At 39.6% G+C, this 19,615-nt stretch overlaps 1 protein-coding gene across 8 annotated transcripts in view; it reads right to left on the reverse strand.

Annotated features, from left to right (window-relative positions):
- The window catches only part of MYO5A (myosin VA), a 102,038-nt gene that overhangs the window by 33,189 nt on the left and 49,234 nt on the right, over window positions 1-19,615 (reverse strand). For all 8 annotated transcript variants that reach the window (XM_082769355.1, XM_082769351.1, XM_082769357.1 and 5 more), the window contains exons 7-20: window positions 19,376-19,457; window positions 17,761-17,868; window positions 17,143-17,249; window positions 15,379-15,644; window positions 14,699-14,780; window positions 11,545-11,685; window positions 10,667-10,792; window positions 8,141-8,224; window positions 4,596-4,757; window positions 4,223-4,320; window positions 3,473-3,559; window positions 3,265-3,373; window positions 1,906-2,117; window positions 803-959 (exon numbers count right to left, since the gene is read on the reverse strand). In XM_082769355.1, coding sequence (XP_082625481.1) covers window positions 803-959; window positions 1,906-2,117; window positions 3,265-3,373; window positions 3,473-3,559; window positions 4,223-4,320; window positions 4,596-4,757; window positions 8,141-8,224; window positions 10,667-10,792; window positions 11,545-11,685; window positions 14,699-14,780; window positions 15,379-15,644; window positions 17,143-17,249; window positions 17,761-17,868; window positions 19,376-19,457 — 1,821 coding nt within the window. The remainder of the gene's footprint in view (window positions 1-802; window positions 960-1,905; window positions 2,118-3,264; window positions 3,374-3,472; window positions 3,560-4,222; window positions 4,321-4,595; window positions 4,758-8,140; window positions 8,225-10,666; window positions 10,793-11,544; window positions 11,686-14,698; window positions 14,781-15,378; window positions 15,645-17,142; window positions 17,250-17,760; window positions 17,869-19,375; window positions 19,458-19,615) is intronic.

Consider the following 19,615-nt stretch of genomic DNA (forward strand, 5'->3'; position numbering starts at 1 on the left):
TAATCAAAACATTTTAATCATAATTCTGTTTCCAGCCCTGTAATCACCAAAGAGGAAATTCTAATTTCTCAAAAGGATTTTATTTTTTATTTTTTATCAAGCATAGTCAGAAAAATGTCATCAGTATCACTTGAACAGGGTCATAGCAATTTATCTCCAAAACAAAACCAACATCAATATATAAAAACCAAGAACATGCTAAAGTTTTAATTTCCTATTTTTGTGGGTATCTCCAAGCTAATATTCATGTCCTTCAGTATTTTCTCTTAACCCTGACATAATTTCACAAATTCTCTGAAATTAGAGATGGGATAGGATACTGCATCATATATATATTGATGTGAGCAATACTGATTTGGACTCACGGAGACATATCCACACTAGTTTATTTTCAATATTTATTTTAAGTGCCTCTATATTCTATGTAATGAATGCAAATATATAATGAATGTGATATTCTATTACAGTGAATGTAATATTCTATGTAATGAATAAGTTTTCTGAAGAGTAAGCCTGTAAATCCCTGTAAGATACTCCACTGACTGCATGGGAAGCCTACGTATGCATATTAGATGACAATGTGAATACCTCTAAAATGACTAGTTCATTGATTGCAGTATCAGATTTTTCTAACTTCCAGGTGCTGCCTTTCCATCCACACTGTGATATTTTGTTTGAGCACTATGCAAAACAGCACACACACACATTTCAGACTCCCAAGTGAACACCACAGAGCAGCTTCATCCCGAAGGTATGTGGAAATAAAGTTAGAGTGAAGAGGTAAAACACTATGATTTCTTACCATTTGGTACTTGTTCCTGGCCATGTAACCTCTTAAGAGAGCCTGAAGAGCAATAGTAGCATCTCGCATGCATTGGTATCTTTTCCGGACCACATACATACGCTGGAACTTCTGAATAGTGATGGCGGCTCGTGTTCTCCGTAGGAACTTGGCATAGCTATACAAGAAACATTACAGTAATACCTGTAATTAGTTTCCAACATTTGAATACTATTTTTACATCCTTTAACTTTACTCTCTCTTAAGAGCTATATATTCTACTTCACTTTCTTCCTAGTGTTGTCAGTAGTACTGCATATGTACTTGCTATTCAACCCTATGGCACTATTACAGAATGACAAATGAACAGAAATCTTGCAAGGTTTTCCACAAAATGTTTTCACTTCTTCTAAAAACTGTGCTATTGAACTGACAAAATAAATTCGACTTCATTTCTCATCACCTTTTCTTCAGCTTTACAACTATTTCCACTTCCAGACTTCCTCTCCTCACCTCAACATAGAGAAAATGGTTGCTCATACTCAGTCTTCTCAGCAAGAAAATTACAAAGCATCTTGACATAAGCCTCTCTCCCAAAGTAAATTTTTTACAGTCTCCATAACCACCTTGTCTTTGAATGATGCTACCTTCACTCCTACTCTTTTTTCTGGCTTATGAAGAGCCATTCCTCAGGTGTAAACCCAAACAAATGACTCTGGCTGATGTATCTCCCTTCACAGCTGCACCCTGGATGACAAATAGCTTCTCCAGCAGGACAGACAGACCCAGTTATGAGTGCATGTGGAAGCTGGGCAATAACAATTCAACCAGAAGTCCTGCTTTACCTCACCTGCAGCCATATCTCCTAGTATTACTTTTACTCTGCTCCCACTAACAACATACTGTTCTAACCACCATCTGGCTGGGGTGCTACCATCTTCTTATGAAGGTCAAAAACAGGCAGGACAGACACACTCATTATATTCAATTTCCTTAATTTCCCTGGAAAATCGTTTCCTCTCAGCCAGCATAGGAAGGAGAGAGCAAATGTATCACATTTAAATGTCCTACTTAAAGGGATCTGAATCAAGGCTAGCGTGGATTTTCCCAAGAGTGCTGCTTACCATCGTGCTTGATACCCTCTGACATATCTCTGAATGGTGATGGCAGCCTTCCTCATACGCACGTACTTCTTTCTCATCAGCCAGCCTCGGATTGTCTTTTGGATGCGGATACAAGCAGCTCTCAACTTATCTGCCCTTATTTTTTCCAGGTAGGCTACTTGACCAGCCCGAAAAAATATTTTTGTCTTACCAAACTGGTACTTATCCTTGTCCTATTTTCAAAGGTAAAAAGATGATCAGTCACAGCATTAAATGTTAGTGGATTAAAAAAGGCATGAAGGCTAAATTTAAGTACAGTTAGTAAAGAGGTAAATTTAACTATGTAATACTACAGGTAAATCTAGACTTATATAGGCTAGTGGAGGAAGGGAGTTTCTTTATATGATTCTGTTAAATTAATACAGTAAGGCCACAAGTAGGGCCTAAAGGACTAACATAAGGTATTTGCTTAAACAAGAACACCGAAGTCTACAAGACATGGAAGGCTGTAAGAGGTGAAAAAGAGGCCCAGAGGATGAAAACAATACTGCACATTTGTAATTTCTTGCTTAAATAGTAGATGGCCCCTCCCAGTGGTCCATCTTCAACTGTATTACACAGCAGAAAGGAAACAGCTCAGGCTCCAAATATGTACTCCTCATTCACTGCCACCAGAACTAAGCCAAAACAAAACATACCTATGCTGCTCACACACATCTGAAATTTCAGAACTAAAACAAAAAGAGAATAGTACTTTTATCTTTGTATGGCTGTAGTACTCCTTGGAGAGAAACTTTAAGAGTATTCAAAGGTATGATTAAAAAAAGATTAATTTTGTTGATTTATTGATATCAAGTTGAAATGAATGGCAAAGAGCTTCAGCTTAGGATACGTTAAGATTTTGTGTGCGCACACAAACCAGAAGATTTTAGTTAAGAGTTTAGAAAGCCAAGCTCCAACCTGCCTGAAGAGTATTTATTTTTCTTCTTTCCAAAAACTTCCTACTGCTAGAGCTGCACTTCAGCAAGAAAAATTTTCTTGCTTTTGTATCTTTATAAACATTCTATCTTTCTCTTACTAACTTGTATGTCTGAATAAGTCATGATTAACCACCTTCTATTTAAGAAATACTTAGAATTGTCTCTTTGGAGGCTGCCTTCCTCCACTGCTCATTGATCCTTAAGAAATCCCATCAGTCTGGGTGCAACTTGGCTGTGTTGATGTCATAGGACATGTAATGTAGGGAAATATAGAGCTATGACAGAAGGAAGGAGGTAAAGCAAGGGGCTGTTGAGGTATCACAAAGGCTGATAGCACTGAGTGAGGAGACCTATCTTTATTCCTTCAAATTCCAAATGCTTTAAGCACTACGTCTAGTACCAGAATTAGCTTCTCCAGGACATTTTTACATGTCTGCTTTCGATCACCAAGAACATCTCTCTGCTTCATCAGAACACGGTAACGGCTGAAGAACTCTTGGTATGTCCACCTGTTCCATAAAACAGAGATAGTGTCAGTCTACACAATGAACAACTCTCTTAAGAAGAACAGCTGTAAATGAAAGCAATCTAAAAAGCAACAAACACACCTTGAGGGAAAGCCAGCTGCACTGATTCGGATGGTCTCCAGGACACCACAAGCTCTCAGCTGCTGCACTGCCCGCTTTTCATCAAATCTATGTAGGAATAAAAAAAAGCCTTTGAGCGTGAGGTTAGTCTTGTCTTACATGGTCCCTTTGGATCTGTGAGACGTGACGATTGGATAGGAAGTCCAGGCAGTGCTTCCACAACTCAGCAATAACAGATGACATTTTGACTGGGGAATTCTGGCCTGAGCCCATCAGCTGCTCCAAATGCTTATCTTGACCCATCCCACTTCTCACCAGTCTGCCTGATACTCATGGTCATGGAGGTCTTTGTGAGCCCAGATGTTAAGCAGACACTTGAGAAAAGTTCTAAGCAAGTTCATATATGAAAAATAAAAAAGGTAAGGAATACCTGAAAATAAGGAAACAATGGAATCTGCAAAAGCAAGTTCCATCAGCTGTTACATATACTGTCAGTCAAATTCAAAACAGCTAAACATGAAATTGCAGGTATTTTTTCTCATATATTATCACACAACAGAAAATGCTCATAAAGCACTTCTCCCTCCACTCAACCCAAAACATCTCCTGCTGTAAGTACACATAGTAATGCACAATGAGTACATAACGACAGAAATGAAACACACCACTTCATTTCTGAGTGAGCAACGTTTAGCAGAGCCTCAATTCTGTGAGCCCTTGTGCAATTCCCTTCTTTCAAAGGCCTATAAAACCATGTAAGAAACAGCTTACGTGAATGGAAACTTGAAGTCATTAGGTTTAATACAGCGCACGTAGTGTGGAGTTGTAGCGTTCAGGGTTTCCATCAGCAGATGAAGAGAGTTTCGGAACTTTTTGAAAAAGAAGGGAGAAACATCAGGGAATAACCTCAGGAATCTCAGTCACATTTGAAATAATCTTAGGAAGCAGGTTCAGGGATACATGCTAACTTGTAATAATGTTTTTGGTAGTAAACACAACACCAACTTGTTTTTGTTATGGCAACAGGTTTTAGTTTCAGGTACCATCTTCAGGTTAACTGTATTACAGTGAGATGTCTAAATGTTAGGCTTTATGGGAGTAAAATTCAGAAACATTACTTTTAAATCTGCATCTTCAAACTCACCTGATGCCCCACAGTTTTCTTATGTTCCTTGCTGGTTTGCCCTGGCCTGGCCTTGGCTGGTTTTACAGCAGTTCGAGACAATGGCACACGGCCTGAAGGGGTTGCTGACGTGGGACTGAGCACCTTCTCCTCATCCTGGAATAACTCTGGTAGCAGCTTAAACTGGTAAGAGCAGAAAAAAATACCTAGTAAGTGATGGCACCCATTCGTGTTTAAGGTGGTTACAATCCAGGCTCAGATTTTTCTTCAACTTCACATAGCGATAATAGGGACAAAAAATGTAAAAGAGCATTCATTCAAGCTAGTAGCGTAGTGAGTGGGCCAGGATAACACTAAAAACTTTGTGGTTTTGATCAGTGAGTCTCCTTCTGACAACAAAATTCTGATTTAAGTATTTTTTCATAGAGCAGCAATAGCTTCCATGTGAAAATGCTAGATACTGACAGCAGTTTCATAAGTACCAGTTGCAATTATCTGGCTGCTTTGATGCAGGAAGGAAACAACAGGGTCCTTTCATATTCCAGTGGTGCGTAAGATTCCTGTAAATGATTGAGAAATATCTAGGACACTGAATAACCCAAAAGGCAACAAAAAAATGTTCCTCCTTTATCAATCTAAATTGAAATAACAAACTTAAAAGAGGAACTATCAAAAAAACCCTATAAATTAAATATAATAATTAAAAAAAAATAAATAACAGCCAAATTCATGTAACTGAAGAGCTACTCTCAGGCCAGTGGGAGCAGAAGAAAAACCTGACCAATCTTTCCAAACATCATTCAGAGCTTCTGGTTCCCTTTCTCTAATGACTATAAGATACACCCATACATAATAGCTGCTTTGAAGTAACTTATAACTAAAAATAATACCATCAGGTCTTTCTACCAAAAATTTTTATCTCTTCAGAAGCGTTGTAAAAGAAAGAATATCTGAGCGTCTCTAGCTGTCAATGAATAATCTTTAATCTAGCATCTGTGCATTTTCTCCCAAGAGATAGGAGGCATTCAATTTTCAGTACTAGAAAGTGCTTGGGCTAAGTACAACCTAAAAAATAAAAAAAATTGTTTTTGCCTTATAAAACTTAGTGAGCATGAATGATAGCCAATGAAACATGCTGGGCAACAAAATGGTATTTGTGCTTTGTGATTGTGCCAGATGGGCTAGCAGAAGGCATCAAATGTTTCTCAGTAGCATCTAGCACAGCACTTCAGCTTAATATAACGAGTATGAATGCTATGGAGATATCCTAAATCCCTGAACTAAAAGAGGAGTATTGCAGCTCAGCTTTATCTCACCTGAGTCTGCCAGGTCAGGAGCAGTCACCTTAGATTACCTCTGTGGCAGGTGGGAGAATGACATCTCCAGAGGGTGATTTAGCCCATCTCCTTCCACTGACTCAACAAATAGTTTAGGATAACCAGGCCGCCACCACCTCATGCAGCTGCCTGCAGTCAGATGGAGGGAAGCTGTGTGTGCAGCTATCTGAGGTACACAGCCAAGTCCTTTAATTCCATACAGAAACTTATTTGAATGCAATATGCTTTGTCTGAAACTGCTGATGCTCTAACACAACACGGGTGCAGGTGGGGAAAAGGTCCCCAGTGTCTGGTTTGGGGATGGATGAGCTTTTCTAAGCTATCAAGCACGTAAGTCTCATTCCTTCCCTCTTTCCAACCCTGTGAAAGCCCACCTGTAAATATGGGCAAGTACATTTCAAAGTTACCATTTTCATAGATGCTGCCACAGTTATTGCATACAGAAGAAAGGTACAACTGCCTTCTGCAACAGAGGTCAACAGCAGAGCATGGCTGAGCAGATCCACACTGTGGAGGCATTTATATTCTGGTCTGGGTTGGGTTTTTCCTATCTTATCTCTTTTCTTTGTTTTGCAGAACACAAGGAGTGTTCAAAAAGAGAGAAAACACTGATCAAAGGGCAGACAATTCACATGGTAGAAAACAAGCAAGCATTTTTACCCTGTAATTTTTTTCAGATGACTTAACAGACATTCTGCTAACATAATCTTACCATGTCTTTCAATATACAGAACCACAACAGAATATCTTAACAACATGCCAGTAGCAAGCATAAAAGCTAAGGACTATTGTGCTACTTTCATGACACATGCATGGAAACTGAGCTAGTTCAAATAGATACTGTGGGTGGATTTAAAGAGAAGGCCAAAATATATAACTAAACACTACAGTGCCTGCCAAGAGCAGTGTGTGTCATGCACTTTGGAGAGCAAAGCAGCATTCAAGCTGTATGCTCAAACCCCTAGAAGCAACAGCATGCATGGGCAGGATGACAGATGATGCATTCGTTTCAGAATTACCTTCTGTTGAATGTGTACAGCAAACCCAGAGAACAGCAACAACAAAAAAGAATAAAAATCAGCAATATAATCCTACAGCAAATACTAATAAAGAAGGCCTGCTGAAAAATAAAAATGAAACATTCATATTTTAAGTGTTTGGGGGAAAACACTCATTTTGGTAAAATTTACCATTGGGAAAACTGTCTTGTTTATCAGCATTCAGACTGAACTGACTTTACATATACCAAGTCTGCCCTAGCAGTGACGATGCTGTTACAGCTGCCTCCACCCTGCCCCAGCAGCACTGCCCAGCGTGCTGCCCCTGCGTGGCCCAGCCTGTGCTCGGCAGGCAGCTGGACACAGCAGCCTCCTGGGTGCTGCAGCGCCTTGCCGAGGCAAAGCAATTGACTTAAGACATTTCAAGGTTTCTCTCAGTGGAAAGCCTGCTGTAGTTTTTTTATACTACGCGTTTTAATCACTTAATTTCATCAACCTGCTCACAACATAAACAAAAAAAAATGAACGTGCTGGATTTCCTGATAGTGTAATTTTAAAGTCTGTCCTTGGTACCAAGCTTCCAGGGCCATTACAGCTAGCAAATTCCCAAGGGCCATCAGACTGCAACGTTAAGTCAATTGCCTTTAAATTTCAGAAGAGCACAACCAGCATTTTTGACATAAAAAACACAGACAATACAATTGAAGGCTTGTTTTATAATATTTCTTAATGCAGTATATTTCTACTCATATGTTATTTATCAGTCATAGACACCAAAAAGACAAGGCTCAAGCAAATTCTGGTTCATGTCATTAGGGTCTAGGGATTTCCCTCCCTTCTCATCTCACCTCTAGAACAGAACTTGTCTTTCCTGCAGAAATCTTCTGCTCAGTTGTCAAGCTGTAGACAAGGACTTTCTGTTTTCAGATTAAAAAAGGCTTAACTGCTAAGCCTTCCTATACTACTATAGTATGTTAGGAAAAAAAGGGGTTAATTTTGACCCACTGAAATCAGTGGATATATATAGTCAAATCTTAGCTGAAGCAAAATTCGGCTACAGGGCTTTCTAAATCCATATCGATAAACAAGTAGATGTGACACAAACTATGTTCATCTTTGGCCGATCTAATATTCAGGGAGAAAAATTTCCTGGATTTATGAGAAATTTCATATGACCCTTCACTCAAGGCATCAAAACTGCAGAGGAAGAAAAAATAATCCTGATACTAACCTTACTTGATTTGAGGACCTTAATTTGTTCTTCATAAACTGTGTCTTTATTCTTTTCTAGAAAGCCTTCACATTGATATTCCACCTGAAAACAGTAATTTTACCAAAAAAAAAAAAGTATTAGTATTAGTAAGTATTAAAAGTATCAAATAAGAATATTTTTTGCATGGAATTTACCAGCTGTAACATTCACATCAAACCATAATTCTTTTGGATGTTGAGAATATCATCTCCCAAGTGCATCTTTGTTAAATATAGACTTTGCTCAAAGACAGTGCTTTCCAGTAAGTGTAAAACACTAACACGTGTAGAGATTAATACTATTATTGCATTATACTATGTGTATTTCATTGCAGAGAGATGTCTATGGTAAAGAGAGCATGAATGAATGGTTCCCATGAAGGTGAAAAATCAAAATCTGTGTCAAACATCTCTTTCACTGAAGTTATCAGGGCTGCAAAATTGTGTGAAATCCAGGTGCAACTGAGAACAAAATCTCTCATCTCATTAGCTGAGAGGCAGTAAGTAAATCTGCCTGCAACGTATTATGAAAATGCCTCATTTGTAATCAGAAAGGCTATTACTTCCAGAAACAATACAAAGTCTGTGTGGTGTGACAATACACAACAATCCTCTATCACGGGGGCCATAGATTCTGTATTGAAGAATGGTCAGAGCTTCAAACGTAAACCTAGTATTTCACAGTCCTAATTCCAGGCTGAACAAAATAGAAAGCTATCATCAAAAGTCTACACCTTTTTAATTTAATTAAGTAAGTATGCTAACTCTCCTTAAAGGTCTCACTCTGTTTTTGTATCAGCAGAAGTGCAGGGCTATAAAATACAAGAGCAGACCCTTATATCAATTTTGCTCTTTCCGAGCATAGATTGATACCCATCAGTAGACTCTCTTTAAGGAAAAGCCATTTAGCAGTGCTTACATAATGAAACTATTCCACAACCTGCAAACAATTTTAAAAAATTCCTGTGGGGGAAACAAATTGGAGGAGTTCTCCAAGGTCTGCCCACAAGTCGCGGCCCACTCTGAATATTACTTCGGGTACCATTTATGTCCTTCGTGCAGGAAACAATGCCACAAGAGGGCAGCAGGGTCTCTGCTTTCTCCCAGAAAAAGATGACAGATGACACACGCAGTTTTTTAACAGGCCAGCTACAGTTTCATGTTTCCCTTTAGTTGTCTGTATGCATTCAGGTAAGCACATATTAATTAAATCCTTCTTGTTCTATCATGTAGCAAATAAAACAGAACTCAGAAATCTGAACAGTTACAGAGATCTTACTTTCCTTAAGGTAACACCAAAGCGACAAGAAGAGGACCTCTCCTCTATGCATAAATTCAAGAACCTGGGTGAATCAAGCAGAGGCAAAAAAAAAAAAAACCTCCAGTCCCCCAAGGCAACACACCCAGACCTTGACAAGAATCCCAGAGATTGTCCAAGCCTGTGACCCAAGTTTTTTGCCAAAGGTGACAAAATTCTGAGCCAGCTTCTTTGTTTAACAGGACAGTTATCTTAAACTGGATTTTCTGTTTTCATTTCAACTTGAGGAGCTGCTCAGCTGGGCTGTGCACTGCCAGAGCTGGACAGTGTGCGCATTCCACTGAGCAACCATTGTCCAGCTTGCTAGAAATAGCCGTTTGCTGGCCAGCGGAGGTTAAGGGTGGGAAGAGTACATACTGCTCGAGCGATAAGAAGCAGGGTGTGTTAGCCTCCTGCCTGTTTGCACATTAAGATGGCAGCAAAACGGGCATGATTTCATTGCTGCTCTTTCACTCAAACTGGTGAGCTTTATGATTTGCTATTTTGTCTCCTTTTGTAGTGTAACTGGAACTTATACAGTTACGTAGTGACTCACACTGAGCTGTTACATTTTGAAAAAAGGCTAGTTAGTGGTACAGCATGTGACAGGAGTCAGGAGCTCTTGTTTGTGTTCCTGGCTCTGCACAGCTGCCAGCTCAACTTTCTCCTGATCCGGTGTACAAGCAGGCACACGTTTTGCAGGAAGCCAAGTAGAAAAGCAGGCTGCTGTCCACTAGTCACCCTCTCAGCTTGGTATTTCTGCCTCGTGGCCAGGGGGAACGCTTCCTGCACGCTCCCTACCCCACTTCAACAAACTGAACAGCATTAGCCAAAACCTGCTCTTCAAACTGTATCAGCTGAAGCGGCTCAACAGGAGAGGAAACAATCAGCTGAAGCCACCAGCAGATTGCAGGGTACAGTAACAAACATGCAGAGCTGATAACTTCTTGCCCCGGCACAGCTAGATATGGAAACGTCTGTCAATCCACAGCTCCAGTTTACCACCTGACCTGCTGACAGGTTTTACCAGGCAGCAGGGCAGCCCAGCTGCTGGCCTGTACACATCCAGGGAGTTTCTGGGCAGAAGCTCTCCCGAGCCAGGCACGCCGCAGCTCAGCTCCACGGGGCAGCCGCTCACCCTGGCCTCTCCCCACACGCACACTCAGCAGCTTCAGCTCCGGAAAGAGGTACCAGCAGGAAACACCTTACCTTGTCAGCAAAGTGCTTGATGATGAAAGCCTTATTTGATAAACGTGGTTTTTCAAAGAGGGCACATTTATTCAAATGAGTGTTGTATAGCTTTTGGGCCCAAGTATCATCCGAGCCTTTTGGCATCTGTGTAAGAGAACAAACACAAAGACATTTAAAATGTCTTGAAAATTTTTTGGTAGTAAAACAAACAAAGGAGATGTGGACAATATTTTGTGATTTGCTTTCAAATTCTATCTGCTTGGATTTCCAGTACTGCCATAAACAAGGCAGCCAGCAACTCGCCACATGCTTGCTTTTCAGATACTCTGGACTGATGCAGTCCCTAATGCTGTTGTGCAACACATACAATGCTCACCACACTTTCAGTGTCACACAACTGAGGGTGAGGATCTCAGACATATGTTATCTGACAGCAGTATTTTGGTGGGTCAGAACTCATCCACCCACCACTAGAGGCTGTGATATGTGAAGACCCCAGGCTGAGCTTCCATTGAATAAAATAACACACACCTTGCCCCATATGTGACTTGTCATACTTTGAAATAAAAGGCAAAAGGTGAAACACCAAGCAAGAGGTGACTTGCAGAAATTTAACAGGACCAAAGACTGCTATGCTGCACTCAGGAAGGGGAAAGTTGACACAGTCATAACAAAGGCTTATCAGAGACCCAGAAACAGTTGCAGGTACACTCACAGACAGGAGAGGGGGGAAAAAAAAGCAACATGACTAAAAATCATTTTTTATCTGCCTGTAATCGCCAGTTCTGTTTTTAAGCTCTCTAAATCATCTCAACTGCACAATGTCAAAATAATGGCTATATGCAGATGATTTTTCCCTGTGAGGCTCTAGTTGATAAAAGCACTTGAAAACACACCTTGCACTCCTCATCTAACAGATCCAGAATTCCCATTTTAGCCTCTATGAGGTTGATGCAAGGCTGATTGTCGTAGAAATCAATCAAGGTCCATGGTATTTGTTCCTTCATATATTCTTCTTGTTCCAACTTAAAGACATGCTACAGGGCAAAAAGAAAACAGTTTTCTGTGAAACAGAATGCAGAATAAATACAGTGAACTCCCACTTGAATTCATCTTGTCACATTAATCCAGGCTGTCAAGTGATGTGCAAGTTAAACTGCATAAACCTTTTAACAAGTGTATGAAAGACAAATTAACCTTTTTTTCCTGGGCCTAAAAACCAACAGACTAAATTAAATCATTCATCCATACTCTCTGCAAATAAGGTCTACTTTTTCCTACCTTTTTTCCTATATTGTTCCACAATTACTATAAGCTCTTTTTTCTGAAAATAACAAAAAACCCAGAAGAATACAGGAACAGCAAGTTATAAACTGAGATGCGCCATGCATTTATGATTCTGAAGTTATGAATACTGCTCTATTTCAAGTAAAATTTCACTATAAATACTTTTGTGTTCTCTGGTAAAAGAGCAGAGCTCCATTTTCTCTCAAATGACGGTTAGTTTTTTTTCCTGAGATGACGTATTATACTAAAATATACTCTTCAGCAAAAACCTCCCAAGAACGACTCTAAGAGTACTAGCACAAGAAATCATTTAAGCAAAATTTTGTGGAAAATGCATCTGGTACAAAGATCAATACAAATGAAGTTGTATATTTTTTCAAAAACAATACCACAAAAAACCTGCACAGCTTTAATAAAATGTGCATAGGAGATAAAGTTAAACTTCAGGGAAAAAAAGGATGATAAAATATTAAACAAGGAAACTGTGGTCTTAATAGCACAAGCATACTTTTTAAAAATGAGAAGACTGCTGACTCCAGTTATTTTAAACTAAATTTTATCTCCCATTTAAATTTTAATGTATACTAACTGCTCTGACAGGCAAAAATAAATTCAGAACACATCCTAATAATCACCAAACAACAGCACTAGTGGCACTATTTAGGGGACCACCAGCAACACCTATAGTCTCAGAACTGGCATTAATTGCCCCCTTAATTCAGTGCAGAAGGCCATTAACACCCTCTGGCTCTCCAGCACACTCCAGTAAAACAGCAGAAAGCTATCCTGACAAAGCAGTTTATCCCCTTTATTTCATTAGCTTAACACAATCCTTTCCAAAACAGCACTCCTTAACAGCACCCATGGGAGCCTTTCCATGCTCATCCACTTAACAGCTGCATTACATGCAAGTAAATTCCTGACAGGAAAGTAAATGATAAAATTTTATTGGTCTATCATATCCAAACTACCTAAACCCTGAAAGGAAACAAACCCACTTCTTTACTGGAAAGGAATTAGCAATTTTGTGGTGAAAAATGTCTTCAGACCTGATTTTATTTATAGCATGATGAAGATCCAGCTGTAGTGGGCGACCACGACAGCCGGGGCTGTCACACAGGGCCCTGGGAGATGGGCTCTTCAGCCCGTGGACGAGGAGGCCTGGAAGGTGTCTTGGTGGTCTGTGACTACCTAATGGTCAGGTGTGGAGAAGAATATTTCCAGAGCTGCCCAGGGGAAAGACGAAGGGTGACAGGGACAGGTTGGCACACAGTTTTGACTCAAAAAGCCTTTTTTAGGCTGGGGCGGCCAGACACCAGAAGGGTGGCCAGGAGAGGCTGTGGAGATGTGTGAGACTCAGCCAGGCAGGGCTCTGAGCAAGCTGCTCTCAACAGGGGTTGGCCAACGTACCATCCTGGGGCTCCTCTCAGCCTACTTGCTTTGGGGCACCTATTAATGAAGAGTGCACACCACCTCCATGATCCCACAAGCATAAGAAAGCAGAGAGTGAAGACTTATCAAAGACCTGGCCAGCACAAAAGTACAAAGCTTTTACATTGGGTGGCTGAATACTGGGAGAGGTTCACAGCATGACAAAATAAAGGCATGCTGTAGATAGACAAGACATCACAGTTTCATGTTTGTCTAAGTTGTGACATTTGTCAAAGCAACAACATAATTAATTATCATAAGTTCCTGAAGCTGTGCTTTCTTAAACAGCAGCACAGAAGCTGACACATCCGTATTTCTGCATCCTCCTGCCTTTTGGTGTTTGGTAGCTTAGAAGGGGATCAATACAAAAGCCCCTTCACCCCATCCTTTGTGAAGTGTGTGGGAAGGAGAAGATGGGAACAGCGATAAGTGAAACATTTTTATTTTCACAGTGACTGATTTTTTTCTGCGGAGCCGAGAAAACTCTGAAATACCTTGTGCTTTAGCAGCAATGACGTCTAGCTTATGGAGCTGAAACCATCTGCAGCACTATAAATACAAGAAGGCCATTCTGGAGCTGGAAAGCTAGCCCCAGTTCTAACAGACATTACTCCTGGTTATATGTCCCTGCCGCTGGGAAAAACAATTGCTCAGGGTGATCCAGTTCCGCAAATATGCACCACCACTGAGGTACACTTGTATATATAGTTCAAAGCTATTCCAGTACTGCAGCACAGCCTAGCAACAGGCCTGGCATAAATAACTTGCCTCATCATTATGCAGGTAAGATATATAATTACAAACGTCACTGAGGCTGAGGAGAAAGAGAGAATCGTGATCTCTCTGAAGGAGGGAGAAGAGGCGCCTTTTGCCACACGTCAGCAATCAACTTAAGGATGGCTGTAAACCCTCAAAAAATAATGCCAGTTGCACTAGCAGAGAAAGTGAGCGTGGCAGACTTCCAATGGTGAAGTTCTGCTCTTTCCTATCAGTGCATAAACTCTTGTTGCAGGTTATAAAGACCCAGCTAACTCCAGCTTCATCCATACAGTGCTCTCGTTGACAGGCAATCTCAGAGTCTTAATTGCCAAGCACTGCTTCTGTCTTATAATTGTTATTGTGATCAGAATTTCAAATAGTCCCAGAGCAGCAGTTAGTCATAAAATCTATTTCCAGGAGATAGTCAATCTTTCCCCCATCCCCCAAGCCCCACGGCCAGGACAGCTGGTTAATAGACTAAAGAAATTTATCTTAACCACTGGGGACCCAATTAGCTGGATGGACTTTGGTGAGGGGAAAGAGAAGAGGAAATGCCAGTAATTTCCTACTTACCATATTGAACTGTTGCTGCAGTTTTTCATTGGCATAGTTGATACAAAACTGTTCAAAGCTGTTGATTTCAAATGTCTCAAATCTAAAATATGCAGATACTCAAAATTATTTATGGAGTGAAAAGACAGATAAAATAGCCCCATAACTTCAAATTCCCTCCCTCCAAGCAAATTAATTGCATTATTCTAGGCATAAACAACCAAAACCAAGCAATGAAGCAGACAGGGAAACGGCAAGTTGCAAAGCAATGGCAATTCAGAGATGCTCCCTCTTTTGGCAGGGATGATAAACCATATGGAAGGGATTGACTTTCCCAGAGAGCATTAGTTATCTTTGTACCCTCTGAAAGTGCTACACTGAACAAATCATGAGTTCACAACTACCATGCAACTTCCAATATGCAATTTATTTTCTTTATTTAGTTTATTTAATTTATCAAATTTCTATGCAATACATAGATACTACAAATGCCAAAAATATGAAATCCCACTGTAAATGTCAAACTTAAGACAAAGATCTTGGATAGCATGTCAAAACTAAACACCTACTTCCTTCATCTGGAATAAGCAGATTTTTTTTTTTTGGTTGGTTGTTTAATCCAAACAGTGCTGCATGATAAAGACAGACACTTTGCAATAAGAAAATGACATAAGTGGTGTATGACTGACAAAAAGACTCACCCATAAATGTCCAACACTCCAATGAAAGAATGCTGTTTTACAGTAGAATGAAGGGCTTTGTTCACATGATCTACAATCCAGTTAAAAAGATTAGCATAGATATGTTTGGCAAGTGCATCTCTGGCATTGATGGCATGGAGTTTAGAAATTGGCTTGATGTAGGTTTCAGTGGCAGTTGCAAGCTTCCTGTGGCAAAGCCAGTGGGCCATCTCTTCATACTCCACACCCATGAGGTCACAGAAGATGGTGAGGGGATCATGTTTGGGCTAATAAAAATAAAATAAAATTGTTAGTTCTTGAATATTTCACATGCAATCATATAATCCAAAGAACTGCCTGCCTGCAGTGATCTAACAATAAGCAACAACAGCAGCTTCCTGATCTCATCTTCCTCCAGAATGTAAGAAGTTCCCTGCCCGCTTATCGCATTCCCATCACTGAAGTAAGTTACCAAATCAGTTTCCCCAGAGGCATTTCCTGATACTCGTGTGAATCAAAAAGACCTACACAGGGAACCTGCAACCTCTGCAAAAATGAATCTCCTAACTCCTAACAAGGATGGACTTTGCATTTTGAGTACTTATAACTGTTTCACTTTTGAGTAAAGAAACTAGCAAAATGCAAAGGACATGACATCACCTATGTGCTGGGGACAGAAGGGACACGCGTGGCAGGGTGTGACGGGTAATGGGGCACCATCCAGTGGGATTCCTGCATTGGAGATGCACATTACAACCCAGCTTACCTCATCACATTTTGGGGCTCATCAGCTTCCTACCATGATCATTAAATGATGCTTTATTTGTAGTGAAAACCTTTTTAAGGCACACCAAAGAGCTAGTCTGTTGTGGATTCACAGCAGCTATCCATTAGATCCCAAAGACAATCTCAGACCAGGCACACTGATCAGCTGTGGTCCTATGAAAGACCTGTTGTCTCAGCTCCAGAAACTGCTACTGCAGATGCTTGAGAAACCAACTGCTTGCCAATAATCCCTGCAACTGCTTGTACTGTTTGAAGGGAGAGAATGATGAAGGCTGTGTAGTACTGCAGTAGATATTCAAGGAAAGACAGAAGGAGAAACTGCTCACTTCTGAATCCAAGAAAAAGAAGAGTGACAAGAGCAGAACAGAAGCCAGATCTTTTTTGCTTCTCATCTCAAAATAAGGAGTTCAATAGGAAGCTTTGGTCCTTACTAACAAAGAGTTTGTTTTCATATCAGACTGTACACTCCTCGCTGCTGACCAACAAAGTTAAAAAAAAGACTTATAAAACCACGACACTCTTAAAAGAGTCACATCTGTATATCCTTGGCTCCTGTCACCTAGATACTGCAGAGACTTTTGGAAACCATTTGCTTTGCAATTATTTGGGCTAGATTGGTATTTAACAAAAACCAGTCCATCCTGCAAACCATACAGTGTGGGCAGGAAATGTATTCATGTAGGAATATAAAGATCTAGACACCTGCTGAGGACTTCAAAGCTGTTTAGCAGACTTTTCTAGGACAGATCAGTTACAGTTCTGAAAAGAAATTAAGGCAGCCACAGATTCAATACAAAGAATACTGTCTAAAAGCTCTAAATTGAGAAGAGTTGGATCCATCTGCAAAAGGAACCGAAAATGTTAATATATTAGAAACAAACACATATTGTTTGTTTTTATGTTATTACTTTTTTTTTCAGAAAAAAATCCTTCTGCAAACAAGCAGAACGCACAACTGCCAGGACAGAAACCATGGCCTTGAGCTCATCTACTACTCACAGGAATGGCGCAGCTGTCAGAATCCCGAGATGCAAACTCCACATTGCCCAAGTGAAGGATGCCAGCGAGGATTCGAAAAATTCCCATCTGGTAGGAATCACTAATCCCTGAAAAAATATGAATTAAATGTTTTGAGTGTATGAAGAAGTAAAGAACCACAAGTTACTGATGAAATAAATTATTAAGAAGAGAAAAACTGCCACCTGTGTGTGTTATTTTGGGGGAATTTGGTATTGAACATGTTCCTTGGCTTCATTTCTATTAAAAACATTCTATTAGCACATGCAAAAAAGATCCAGTAATACGAACTATTTACTTTGCTGTTTCAAAGTGCTTTTTCAGAGACCTCCAACACTTTATGTGCTACTCCAAGGGAATCTAACACGTATTTATGTTCACATGTCTTATATTTATGTTCACGTCTTATTCCTGCTCCAGCTATGTGATTCCACTGCAACTTAATATCCCCTAAATGCAATAAAAATATCTCAATACAAAAAGTTAGCAAGCTCTTCTGCTTTTTAAACATGAAGAAGTATGAAGAAAACACACACAAGTAATACAGAAAACTCTTGCTAGCATATAACATTTGGGATATGATTACGTTTTACAAATTACCTAGCAAAGTGCAGGCCTGCCTGGTGTTTACCATTTCCTTAGCATCATCAACACCATCAATCACAGGGCTTCCACCTTGCTTTGTATAGTGAAAGTAATTTGCATTCCCTGTAAGATAAAAAAATAAAATAAAATCTTTTACACACACTGATGCAGAAATTCACAGCACACCTGTACAGCTGTGTAATGGTTAAGTTGCTCTTAGCAGACTCTATGATTTGAAATATGTCAATATGTTTTCATTTTCTGGCTTGTAGCACCCACTTGTTCTGGAGAATATTTTTTTCAAGATTTAACAGTGCAAATAAGTATTCTTAAGCTAGTTATTACCTACAATAGGCCCTAAATCATATTCTTTACCTAATCTTGGTTCACACTTCCACACCTGCAGAATAACCACATTGGAAGCAATCATTCTTCAAACGTGAGCCAACCACCCCATAGGTAGGTGCACAGTTGACAGCAGCACTTTGGGGTTACGTTGCAGGTATTAGTACGCTATTATTGTATGAGGATATTAAAAATAAATAGATCTATTTTGTCCTTGTTTTCTTCTCATTTCTCTTTTATAGTCTAGCCTAATCTTATAAATATCTGTGATCTGTCCTGGCTGAGAAACCTTGGTTGAAGAACTGACAGCTTCCCGCCACTCTGGGGACAGCACTGGGCCTCACTGAGAAAGCAGTACTTCTCTTTCGTGTTGTATACATTTCTACAGTTTTGGTGGCCAGGCTTTCAGCTGCAGTAACAGTCTCCTTTTCTTCTCATCTACTAATGTTTCAAAAAAGCTGCAAGAGGAGTCTCCTGCATGGCTTTTTTAGTCATAATTACATAAGTTACTCTCTTTCCCATGTTAGCAGATGTGAATCCTAAATGTGCCAGGATGGTTTAGAAAAGCAGAGAAATACTTGGAAACCAGAAAGACATTTCAGAAATCAGTACTAATATACTGTGCAGTTTTCCCACTAAGAAGCTAACTTTTAAAAATATACAAAAAGCATTGAAATTTATATTGAATTTTTAAAATCATGATGGGATTGCCTGTCATCATAGCCCATTTCTTCTATAAAGTACCAGTTCCTTTTAAATGAGAAATCTGTCTCTGCACTTACATCTGAAAAAAAAAAAAAAAAGGAAATTTCCACTTATCAGATTTGTGATCACTGGATCAGCAGAGATGGTAAAATAATTGTTGGTAACAGCCCAAGTGGAGATGTGCATATACAAAATACTCTGCAAGTTTTTCAGGTGCTTATACCAGAAATGATAAAATTTTCCAGTAGCTGGGGACATGGTAAAAAGGTTTTAAAAGGACCAAGAGAAGAGAATTTTACCCTTTCAATTGGAAAACTGCTATGGAATCTGGACTTAGTAAGTTTTAATGCTTACAGTTGCAATGTATTAAAGTGTGCTGAATCCATTACTTTCTTTTTAACTAAAAAGAACCAAGTCTGAGATCTGCCATTTTAGTTATTCTCAATATCTTTCAAATGAGGGTTAAAAAGTTTAGAATTTAAAAGCCAGCTTTTCTTCTTTTGGCTCTAAGACTCAAAAAAGCTCAGACATACTGCTTTGTACGTACAGTTGCACAACACAATTAACGTGAATTTCATACCTAAGCGTAGAGTTTTAAATTCCGGTAATGCTGCAGAGGCACATAGTTGGTAAAAGATGTGGTAATTTCTCTCCTCTTCTGCCTTTAAAAGAAAAGGATTGATTATATTTCAACATTTAACAAGCACCAGAAACATCCACGAGCAGAAAAAAAAAAATAAGTTTAATGCATTCTCTAGCATTACATTAAGAGCATAAAGGCACAAGGAAAAAGGAAGATAAATCAGTAGCTATCATTTCC

Source organism: Aythya marila, assembly GCF_965140915.1.
Source record: "Aythya marila genome assembly, chromosome: 11".
Taxonomy (NCBI): domain Eukaryota; kingdom Metazoa; phylum Chordata; class Aves; order Anseriformes; family Anatidae; genus Aythya; species Aythya marila.